This window comes from Drosophila simulans, chromosome 3L (assembly GCF_016746395.2).
Source record: "Drosophila simulans strain w501 chromosome 3L, Prin_Dsim_3.1, whole genome shotgun sequence".
In the NCBI taxonomy this organism is placed as follows: Eukaryota; Metazoa; Arthropoda; class Insecta; order Diptera; family Drosophilidae; genus Drosophila; species Drosophila simulans.
The window spans coordinates 19,210,006-19,221,661 of NC_052522.2; the positions used below are offsets into that span (position 1 = coordinate 19,210,006).

The 11,656-nt window shown below is 43.3% G+C and overlaps 4 protein-coding genes across 4 annotated transcripts; 3 read left to right on the plus strand and 1 right to left on the minus strand.

The window, feature by feature from the left end:
- The first annotated feature begins 1,017 nt into the window (after positions 1-1,017).
- Positions 1,018-1,743, plus strand: LOC6738691. The gene has a single exon (XM_002085457.1). The coding sequence runs from the start codon at positions 1,018-1,020 to the stop codon at positions 1,741-1,743; it is 726 nt and encodes a 241-aa protein (XP_002085493.1).
- Positions 1,744-1,887: 144 nt separating this feature from the next.
- Positions 1,888-2,703, minus strand: LOC6738692 (histidine-rich glycoprotein). Its single transcript, XM_002085458.4, has one exon. It carries the CDS (start codon positions 2,602-2,604, stop codon positions 1,987-1,989), a length of 618 nt encoding a protein of 205 aa, XP_002085494.1. The 5' UTR covers positions 2,605-2,703; the 3' UTR covers positions 1,888-1,986.
- A 1,213-nt stretch (positions 2,704-3,916) lies between these two features.
- LOC6738693 (adult-specific cuticular protein ACP-20) lies at positions 3,917-4,767 on the plus strand. The gene has a single exon (XM_002085459.4). The coding sequence runs from the start codon at positions 4,005-4,007 to the stop codon at positions 4,599-4,601; it is 597 nt and encodes a 198-aa protein (XP_002085495.1). The 5' UTR covers positions 3,917-4,004; the 3' UTR covers positions 4,602-4,767.
- A 744-nt stretch (positions 4,768-5,511) lies between these two features.
- Positions 5,512-11,579, plus strand: LOC6738694. Its single transcript, XM_002085460.3, has 3 exons — positions 5,512-5,667; positions 7,475-7,615; positions 10,333-11,579. The coding sequence occupies exons 1-3, from the start codon at positions 5,656-5,658 to the stop codon at positions 11,452-11,454; spliced, it is 1,275 nt and encodes a 424-aa protein (XP_002085496.1). The 5' UTR covers positions 5,512-5,655; the 3' UTR covers positions 11,455-11,579.
- Positions 11,580-11,656: the final 77 nt, after the last annotated feature.

The window sequence follows — 11,656 nt, forward strand, 5'->3', positions numbered from 1 at the left end:
AATCCGACCATATCCCTGGCAGATCGGGATCCAAACTGTCAACAGTTTGTCGCCTATCGCGGCGTCGAAATTTTCTCTCTGTAACCAATAAATGTTTCAACATCATTTACATTTGTGGTGGCAGTCTTATCCTCGGAGCATTGGAAGTGGAATTTTCCCGGGGCGGCTACTTCAATCATTTCGGACCTCGGGATGCCTGACCTCAGGCATTCAGCTCGGTTTTCCACCGACTCCGGCGATTGCGTTCTGGGCAAACAGCCCTCCCAGATTTATGGGACCGCAAAACTTTGCTTCACGGCATAAATTAATGTTTAATTGATGAATTTATATGACGAGGGCACGATGCTCTGGCTTACATTGGACAGCATTCCATCATTGTGCGGACCAGATGACAAAGTTTTTTCGCGGTTGCTTTAAAAACACTAATTTTCAAAATGTCAATAGCACAAGCTGCTAGTATTGATAATACACAAATCAAAAGACTACATAGTTTTCCGACTATTAATGTAGAAGTAAATTAAAGTTAAAATATTTATGGTTTTTAAATTTAACAGAAGGCGCGAATGCATTTTGAATGAACTGCCTCTCATGTAAACCTTACATAAACCGCTTTACCGGCTGTAAGCAGTGCAATCAGAAGTTCTGAAAATTTCCGACAGGGGTCTCAGTTTTTGACATTTTTGGTACTTGGTACGACGATAAGTAATGTAAAGTAGATGTTTTATGTATTTTACACTGTGCTACAAAGTCTCACACTTTATGTTATACGAAAGATACTATTGTTAGGGATGTGCGGTTTATTTTTGGAAATAATATATGTGTTTCATTATACTCATTATTTTTATTTAGTTCAACATAAACAAATGTTAAATTAAAGCTAACCAATGTAGACAATTTTTATGATCTGGGGTTGTCACCTATAGCTTTCTTCTACTTATCAACTGAATCGAAAAGGAGGCCTTGAATAGGATTTCTCAGGCGTTGTTTCTCAGTCAGAGCAGACTAATAATATCAAAAATGGGAGGTCCGAAAAAACTTTTAATGGCATTCGTTCCGAAGTCCACGACTCTGGGCATCGACATCGAGTGGAATAAGCCGAAGATCTTTAGAAACGCCACCGAAAGAAAGACTTGGCTGAAAAACGCTCTAATCGAGGCCAATCGGATAAAGCTGGATCTGCAGATTGGTCGACTGAAGCCTGATGAAATGCCAGGAAGAATAATAGTGATTCCAAACCGGAAACAGGTTCCAAAGGTCGCAGCGAAGCAATTTGAGATGGAGTTGTTAAAACGCGAGACAGCTCTTATCACCGAACGTGACTTTATCGCTCTCTTTAATAAACTGGAGTGCTGTCTAAGGTCTTGGGATCCCAAAGAGTGCAAAAGCATTTTTACCAAGATGAAAAGGCTAAAAATTACCAGAATGATGCTACTCCGCAACCCGGAATGTGTTCACAAGATGCGAGATCTTCAGGAGTTTGGGGGCGATGTAGAAGAATTTAAAAATGATGATATGTTCATCCGCCAAAAAGCCACTGAAATGTACGTGAAAATCAAGAAAATCTTTACCAAGAACCCGGACTCTGATGACAACTTTTGGAAGGACTTTTCCGAACAAGCCGAAACCTTCAAAGTCCTAACAAAAGATGTGCCTAAGGCCTTCCGAACCTCCTTAAGTGAGCAGGAATACAAAAGACTGCAAGACACCAAGGCCTCCACATCCACCGAATCGAATGTATCTTAGAATTATAACATAATCACTCCAATTCCGATTTCATTGGATCTATTGGTTGCTAATTTCATTAAATAAACGGGTTTAGTCCCAGAACTATTGTAAAAACTTCAAATAATAAAGTAGTTTGATTTGTAGTTTTTTTTCTGCACTTTAATATATTTACCTACTATTTAAGTTAACAATTTTGTAGTTATATTTACAATAATTAGATCGGTCCGAATCGCTTGCAGTCAGTCAGTTTGGTCAGCTCCTCTACCACCACTTGCTGCTCTTGTCCTCCCACTTGCTGCCGGTGTCCTGTTTGACATCCACGTAGCTGGTAGCATGACCATGCCCATGTCCGTACTGCTGGCCATGGTAGTGAGAGTTGTGCTCCAAGTGGCTGGCGTGTCCCACATGCTTCACGGTTGCCTGGAATCCGTTGTGGGCGTCGGCGGTGTACTCAACGATCCTGGTGCGTCCGTCGGCCTCCTTCATGGTGTAGCCTCCCTTGACCTTGTCGCCATCGCGGGTCTCCCACTGCTGCTTGATGTCGCCGGTCTTGGTGTCCTTTACCCCGTAATTGAATTCGTATTTGGGGTGGTGTTTGGGCTCCTCGTGGTGGCTCCACTGGTGGTGGCTATTGTGCGCAGCGACTGGAGCCCACTGCTGGTGGTGGTGATCCTGAACTGCGCCCCAAGAGTGGGCCTTCGGGGCATCCACCCATTGGTGGTGAGCCTGGTGGTGATCCTGCCACTGCTTGGGCGCCTCGTGATGCGTCTGGATGCTGTAGCCCACGCCGTGTTCGTGACTATATCCACCATGAGGGATGTAGCTGGCAGCAGCCACACCCAGAAGTGCGCAGCAGAGGATGCTCAATTGGTGGGCCATTTTCGTTGGTTTCTTGCTTGGACTTGCTTGGCCTAAATCACGATTGGAACTGTTATAATCACCAGACAATGCCCAATGCTTTTATACTTCTGGCCATTCTATGGGTCGATTAATTACATTTTACACTCGGGGCTAAATAGGCTAGAAAAAAGTAAGAGCCCCAAAAATGGGTATAAAAAATGCTTCGAATTTTTGTGCAAATTTTCATTTTTCCCCATTCGTATTCATAGTCTTGGCCGGTCGATCGGTCGATTGGCAAATTATAACTTACCAGCAACAACAACAGCAACATCATTAAGCGGGGCGTGAACATCGCTCAAATGCTTGAAAAACGCAACGCTTTTCGATTTTGTTGCTTAGAAATCAATCAACAAGTGTGGCCCGCTTTCAAATTGCTCAGCAATAGCCGCCTCGCCTCGCCTCGCTGCGTTTCTACGGTTGGACCCTCTTTTTCGCCTACTTCACTCCAAATGACCTTGAGACGGACGGTGCGGTAAGGGGCACAGAGGGGGAGGGTAGCGTTGGGCGGACCGTCCAATCGGTCGGTGTTTCTGCCCAGGGGGTCTGCTGTGGGGGCACCCAGAGCTTCCGAATTGGTGTTAACTTACCGATAGTGTTTTTTAATGCATATAATTTACAAGGCTAATAGACTTTAAGCTTGGAAATTTAAAATGCGTGAAAATATAAGCAAATTGGTACTAAGCCTGGATTATCTGATGTCAATTATTTTTAAGACTTTTAATTGCATAAATTGTTTCGCTATCTATAGGAATAACTTGCATATTTAATAAAAAGATCCTAAAACTACTAATAACTATACAAAATATATATAATGCTTCCTACGTAAAACCCATAATTATTTATGGAAAATAGGTTTTCTTTGACATTTACATAAGGATTTAAAAGTCCAACACTAAAAAGTTTATTTCTTAGTTAGTTTAACAGCATTTCCTTGTTTTTTGAAGCAAAATCTGCAGCCTTCATCAGTTCACATTCTCAGTCATAACTAATTTTGATAAATTAAGCAATAAGTTCTTGTCTTAGTTTTTCCCTTCTCTTTGACTGAATACCAAACACATCCAACGAACTAACAAAAACCTTTTCGATCTAATATTATTAATTATTACTAGCAGAATTTAATTGTAACGGATTGGACTTTAAATAAAATGCGCCGATTTTCTATAGAGATCAATGGCCGAAACAATAATAATAAGTACGAGTTAGTGAGGTAATTATCAAATCAGCCAGCTCGATTGGTGAATGGTGTGGCCAAGAGAATGACCACCCGATGGTTGATTGCCCCAGAGTCTTCGATAGCTATATAAAGTCTAGGTGAGCTCCCCAAGAACCAGCAGACATCACCACAGTTCCGATTGGAAAACAGCGATTAAGTGACCGATATGAAATCCTTTAGCGTAGGTCTGTTCTTTGCCCTTCTGGTGGGAGCCAGTTGGGCAGCTCCCCATGGTGGACACGCCACCAGCTACAGTTCGGTGACCAAGCACGAAGGACCCGTCCACAAGAGCCTGGGCTACGGATACGATCACGATGTGGTCAGCGCCTACGGTGGCATCTACGGACACGGCTATCCGATTGTTGGCCATTCGGACTACGGATACGGATACGACAAGCACGAGCCCCACCACTATCCCAAGTACCACTTCGACTACGGCGTCAAGGATGCCCACACCGGGGACCAGAAGAGCCAATGGGAGACGCGGGATGGCGACAAGGTCAAGGGCAGCTACTCCCTCAAGGAATCGGACGGCACCACCCGAGTGGTGGAGTACACCGCCGATGACCACAATGGCTTCAACGCAGTGGTGAAGAAGCTCGGCCACGCCCACCACCCCCAGGTCTACCACAAGGGCTACGGACATGGCGATATCTATGGCGCCGACTACGGCTACGGTCACGATGTGGCGCACTACGGCGGATACGGATACGGACACGGAGGCCACGCCAGCAGCTACGTGAGCGTGAAGCAGCTGCACTAAGCAACCAAGATGCGGACTCACCCGGCGAAAACGATCTGGAAACATCATTAGTTAACAATGCAACAAACTTACCTGACTAAAGCAAGCTTTTTACAAGTGTAGTATTGACGATATGTATAATTTTATTGAAATAAATAAGCTTAGCTGTTTCTTAGCTAATCAGAAATTTACTCTTATATCATTAATAAATCCTCTACTAGATATAATAGGTTAGTAAATTCCTTATGATACAGAACTTTCTTAATTAGGTATGAAAAATAGATGAAAATGCAGTAAAAAAGTAGTGTCCGCTTTGTGTACGAGTCTCTGGGAAGTTTTCCCAAGTCGCAAGCACTTGATTTTGATACGGATTAGCAGGATTAACTGGCCAAGTGGAGACACGACAAACTCGCGAAGCAAATCGCCATTAATTTATGTAAAGTCGAAACGTAATGCTGGCAGGTATAAATTTTATAATGCCATTAGACAGCTGCAGCGAAGCGTCGTCGACGACTTTTACTTGCCGCTCGGCGGCGCCTGAAACCAAAAGTTGGGGCGCCCAAATCGGGGGAGCATGGGATATATACAACATATATATATATATATATATAAATTCGTGCAGCATATATGGATATAGATAGCTTGGCGGTATCGCGGCTCAAACGGGTTTCGGAACGAGGAGCTCCCGGACGGCAAATAATTGTCAATTAGACCGAGCTTAGGAAGCGACAAAGCAGCTGCAATCTGCTCATCGCAGTTGGTTGCGTCTGGCGACTTGGAAGTTGGATGTTAGACGTTGGATATTGGGCATTGGACGTTGGAAGTGGAACCGGTGAAGCCGGAAAATCTTGTCGCCGGGAAAACGAAGCGAATCGAAACCGAAGCGTTGTGCCGGTCCTCGTCTTCATCTATAAATACTTTGGCAATGCCGCGCCAACGCTTTAATTACGTTTTTGTCCTTGACATTGAGACCACGGCAGCGGATCGCAGAGCAGCGATTTGTCAGCGTTTAAAAACGCCAGTGTAATTGTGACGCGTTTTCCGCAGAATAACTCGAGTTGATTGTTTAGGCGACATGCGGTTCTATGTAAGTGCTAAGTAAATGAGTAAAATTGCAGTGGGTGATGGTTAGGAATTTATTGGCAATCGGCTAAGCAACAATTTTTGGCAATTGGAAATCGAGAGCGAAAGCTGAGATGTGCAAACTTTCACTTTGAGTGAAAGTCTCGAAAAATAAGTACGAATGCAAATCCAACTCCTGTGCATTGAACAATTAAAACCAAAGACACTAGAATAATTGTATAATAACTATATTTCAAATTGAATTGAATATACAAATTAATATTTTGATTCATTGGCGTTTCTAAACGATTTTTCAGCAATGCAAAAGTTTTAGAGGTGAAATAGGTAAATAATATGCTTGCAAGATGAGTCAAAAACAGTTTCTATTTTAAGAATATTCATTTTAAAATTTATGTTTCTCCGATGTGCATACCAAAGCATAATTTAGCCGAATTAATTGTTTTTCAGCTTATTATCCATCCATAGAAAACTTTCTTTAAATGCCAAAATCATTAGGAATGGATTCTATTAATCTAACTCTGTTTCAAGATCTTTAAATATAATTATTAACCATTTACTATTACAAACTTTAATTTTCCAAATAATATTCCACTTTCGTTGTACGATTGACAAGTCGTATGAAGTTTTTAATTTTAATGGAGGTAATTTAATTTATTAGTGGAAGTTATACAGTAATGCATACTTTTTCAATGGGAAAAATATACTCTCTCAACTCGGGCATAATTTTTGAACAATAATTAAGCTGAGTAAGCTCTAGCTAACTTGGTCTTGTAAGGCTACTTTATTTTACTTTATATATCAAGTATATAATAGTAAGACCTAAGTTCTTTCAATTTCTGGAAACTTTTAACACCTAATCTTAGGTTTCAGCCAAAAACGAGAGCCAGAGAAAAGTGGCTATAAGTTGACGCATATTTTTTGCAAATGTACAGACTCGATATGCAACTTCCGTCTTAACTCCTGAACACTGGTGCGTGATGCCTGCTGATTTGTTAATACACACTTCGTTCGACTATGACAGCTATGCCGAAACGGACCTCGCCTCAATTCCAGTGGCATGCCGATCGTGCCATTCTTGACAAATCTCGCCGGCAGCGATTTGAATGGCCATCGTCTTTGTGCTAATTAAAGCAACCCAAAGCGAACCTCCCCAAAGCAGCGACACATGCCAATCTCGCAATTCGCAGCTCGCAGCAAATATCGAAAATGTCCAAAAAAATATTTGCAATTTGGAAAGAAACAAATGCGGGGCACTTGCAATTGGGAAAATTGAATTGTACCAGCCATCCTGTTAGACCCGTTTTTTGTATTTCGTTTCCAACGAATCGAATCAAATCGAATTGAAATCGAGATCGGGGCTCAGTTGGGCTACTGGTCTTAAGCAAAGCCATCAATCTCCAAAAGTTTTCGCTGTACAGCCATTTGCTGTCATATGCTCGGTACAAATGTGCCCGGTGTCCGTATGTCTGTCCGTCTGCCTGTCCGTATGTCTGTCCGTCCGTCCGTCTGTCTGGCTAATTTTGGAGTTGGGACTGCGAGATGCAAGGTGTATTTTGCCATTACCATTTGACAACTGTCACAACGCTGTATGACATGGTCTGGAATTGGGATCCCGGCCAATCCCCGAACACGTTCCCCAGATCGTTGGTCAATTAATTTTTGGCTCTCGTTTTCCTCTGGGCTCGCGTAATGATTTTGTAGGCAATTTATAAACTGTTCGGTGTGTTTGCTTAACTCGTTTTATCGCCCCGTTTATTAAGCGCTCGATTGATAAAATCGCATTCATATTCCGTTTAAATGCCTTCTTGCAGATAACAACCCATTTGCCGCCCATCCTGCTCGCTTTGATCTGCCTGGGGACACGCCCCCCACCCATCGGGGCGGTTAGGGGTGGATCACCTGTTGTGGTCATCGATGAGGATGACGAAACCATGGAGTACGCCCCGAATTATGTAAGTAAGCGAGCTGGGAAAAAAATGGAAAAGTAACTCCACTGAGCAGGCAATTTGAGTGCAAAATTGATTAGGAAAATAATGAATAATAAATAATAATAATAATACTTGTAAGCTCGTAAGTAATAACAAGCAATCCTTCTATCGATCAACAATTTTATATTTTCAATACGTTTTTCAAAATCACAATTTTACAAGCCAAGTCTTCATAATTGTTTTATGGCTCTTTCATTTTACCAACAATTAAAAGCAAAAGGATTGCTAATAATTTGAAAATTTCGCATCGCAATCCATTTATTTAATTAATGGCCTTACACAAAAATATTGCCAGAAAAATAATTTTTTTTGCGGTAATAATCTCGGACAGCTGTCTGCAAAATCGATCGTTAGAGCACTTTTAAATCAAATAAATCATCTGACGGCTCACAATTAATTACGAATTTGATCGATCTATCAGAAAGTAGAGCGGAACCAGGCCCGGATTAATACATCAAAGCAGTTTAAGTCGGAGTCCCCTTGCGCACGCATAAATACCTCGGCTAATCGCTGCGATCGTGGAAATCGCATTTTCCGCCATTGAAAGTGAATGTTGTCGTGCGACTGCAGAATGTTCATTGCTGTATCTTTCGATGGCTAGAGCCGCCTCCGCCGACGCCCACATAAATCAACTTGCTAGCCCGACCTGACTTCCAGTCCATTGTCTTTTTTCCGGAGAGGGAATCCAGGGGGTTAAGTGGTAGAGGCTGGCAGGTAGCCAAAATGGCAAGATCGCGAAAAGGCGAAAATGCGAAAATACGAAAATGCGTTTTGCGTGCACACACGATCGGGGGCGCCATATATGGCTATATAACGCAGCTTGTGGCTGCTGCACCTACGGGCCAAGTTAAGCGAAAGGTGGCCCGAAGGCGAGATTGAATTCTTTTCTTTTGTATCGGTTTTCGGCCCGGCGACAAGGTGCGTTTTCGAAAAATGTTAAAATGTTTTCCATGCTGTCTGTCTGTCCGTCTGTCGGTCGCTTCGACGGGTAAACGCCTTTGGAACTGTCGCCTCTGTCACAAATTTTTGATTTGAATCGGCTCTGTGTGCTCCCACGATCTGTCGGGCGATTTGTTGTCAAAATGTTGACAACACGGCGTATGCGTAATTTGCATTTAATTGTGGAGCGAAGCGGAGCGATTGCGCATACGCCCAGCTCGCTAGTTAGTCAAATCATAAATTGGTCATCCATAAATTTATGAGTTAAAGTTCACACGCACCCACAAAGCTGCCTGCGAAATTGGCCACCAACCGCGGCCGCTGCTCCCAATGATCTCTTTGGGTGGCCACCACTGCGCCAGTGCGCCGCCTTATGCAACTCTTATTAAAACCACCATATATCCAGGCTCTCCGATATATATTTATAACACACAGTGTGGCTTCGATATGTGGAACTTACACTCTTAAAAGCATTTTTAACACTTATTGTAAGTGTAAGAACAATTCTGATTATAGAACTAAAATAAAAGAAAATATAGGCAATCAACTTATTTTCTTTTTTTTTAGTTCATTTATATTGATGCCCTCTTGATTGTTATTATATATAACTAATTTTTTAAATAATAATGATAATAATAAACAATTTTTAACTTAATTTGCTATTGAGTAAGCTAGTAGCTAGAACCTCAGTTCCCAATCCAATACCTTTTTAGGGATATTACCCCATAGCGAGGTTCCACTGTGGCCTGTGTAGAGGGACATGCGTGCGACGGCTGCCGCTCAAGTTACACTCGCTTGTAATCATTTGTTTGGTCCGGACAGCGACAGCGGAGCAGGGAGTTAAAATTGATAGGTAGCAGCAGCAGCAGCAGCAGCAGCGGCAGCAGAAAAGTAACCAATAGTTAGCAGTTAGCCATTATTTAAGCCACTACTGCAAGTCGGCCAAAAAATGGAAAACATTAGGCAGCCAGCGTCTGTGTGCGTGGCCATTTATGGACGTCTGCGCTTAATTGAAGCCAGCGCCAAGCATGCGAAAAACTTTTGCAATTTGCCGTGGAAATACTGAAGGTGCCAGAAAAGAAGGGGAAAACACGAGCAACAGCATACTCATAAAACAAACGTGTCCAAGTGACACCGAATGCTCTACATTTTATATTAATTGAATTTATGTAAATTTTCGGCTCGCTAGTGGCTGGCTTTATGGGGTTAATGCGTGGCGGTAAGACTATAAATAACTATCTAGAATGTCAATTTGGCTTAAACTAAAGTCATTTGCATTTAACACTGTTATTATCAAAAATGATAAAGGCAATTAAATGAAACGTCTTGTGATTAGAGTTACTATTACCCTATTACCCTTGAATAACACTTTGTATTTGCCTTTCTAGGGTTAAACTGCCCTCCTAATTAATAGTTTAAATGTCGGCTGCAGATCAAAAGAAAACGCAATCCCCCAAGATTCGAAAAACCCAACCCTGGGGCCTCCTCCAGTTGCTTTAAAACTGTGCACAGCGCGCGTTTTTGCCTTGACACAAAAAAGTTGCATTTGATTCATTTTTTTGGCATTTTTTGTTGGTCGACGTGAAAACATATAAAGTTCTACAGACGTTGACATAGCCATTGGGGTTTCGAATAGTTTGTGTACGAACTTTTTGGGTGCGGTTGAAGCCCATTACAGACGCACGCGTTTTCTTGGCGTTTTAAAGCGCGCTAAATCGCAAATATCAAATTTTTCATTTCAGGAGCATCAGGGCTACGCCTTCAGCTACGGAGTCAAGGATCTGCACACTGGGGATGTGAAATCCCAGTGGGAGTCCCGCGATGGCGATGGCGTCAAGGGTCACTACAGCGTACTGGAACCAGACGGCTCCATACGAACGGTTCACTACACAGCTGATGCCAAGAAGGGATTCAATGCGGTAGTCAAGACAGTGGGGGCTAATTCGCATCCCATCACAGAGAGCCCGGAGGGCAGTAACCAAGTGAACGATGACACCTCGCAGTCAAAGATCAACCACTACAGCAAGGATCAGGAGCACATTGTGCTCAGTTCGGACATCAAGCCTCTGAAGAGGCCCATCGAGGACTTGACCCACTCCCATCCGAAGGTACCCAGCTTGATTGAGATCAAGCCGCACGCCAGGATCAAGCAGGTGCCCATGGACATGGATCCCGGTATCAGGGACCGCCTGCAGCAGGCCAGGGATACTTACTACAAGCAAATAGCCGCTGCCCATAAACTAGAGGACTACTCCCAGAAACTTCAGCCCACCTACGCGGTGCAGGAGGGCGATTGGAAGGCGGTGATCGTGAATGAGCCCAAGGAGTACCGACCCCATTACACCACCGGATCACCGGCGCACTCCCACTTCTACGACCACTACAAGCCCAAGGAGGTCCCCCACAACTACATACACAAGCCGTCGGTTCCACAGCAATCACTGCACACTAGTTTCTCCCCCTCAAAGCCCAGGGTTAGCATCTCCGAGAGCATTCCCAACCACATTCATCAGAAGAAGGTGGTTCACACCACGCCGGGCTTGAAGCACTACAAGTACAAGGGCGTGTCCAAGTCCTACTCCCGACCCGATTACTCCAGCTATTTCCACCGCAAGCCCAAGAAGCTGCGTCCCCAGCATCCCAAGCAAAAGCCACGCGTCCACAGACCAGAGAATTCAGGTCCAGTTCTCTTCCCGAAGAGCCTAGACGACGAGTTTGAGGACTTCGAGGAAGACGAACAGGGAGCGGCGTCGGCCACTATGGTCCAGAACATGGTGCGCAAGGACAAGAAGCACATGGTGCCCATGTACGCGGGTGGACATAGCTTTGACTCCGGCAGCTACCGCTCCTTGGAAGGAGTGTAGGGTTAAGAGTGAATCCCTCCGAGTATTTCCCATCTCTATTTATTTCGTTCGTTCTACGATTAATTTATTTGCTTAGTCATGTAATTCTTAGATATTGTTTGTCAAATAAAAAATGCCTAAAAACACGCAATCTTTTCTCTGATGGAAAGTAACTTTCAGATAAGTATTAAACAATTTCAATATCTTATGTGAAACTATTAAA

Coding starts and splice junctions, on each gene's coding strand:
- LOC6738694 (XM_002085460.3), top strand. Junction 7,616..10,332: donor TGGAGTACGCCCCGAATTAT/GTAAGTAAGCGA, acceptor TTTTCATTTCAG/GAGCATCAGGGCTACGCCTT.
- LOC6738693 (XM_002085459.4), top strand. CDS start 4,005: ATGAAATCCTTTAGCGTAGGTCTGTTCTTTGCCCTTCTGGTGGGAGCC.
- LOC6738691 (XM_002085457.1), top strand. CDS start 1,018: ATGGGAGGTCCGAAAAAACTTTTAATGGCATTCGTTCCGAAGTCCACG.
- LOC6738692 (XM_002085458.4), bottom strand. CDS start 2,604: ATGGCCCACCAATTGAGCATCCTCTGCTGCGCACTTCTGGGTGTGGCT.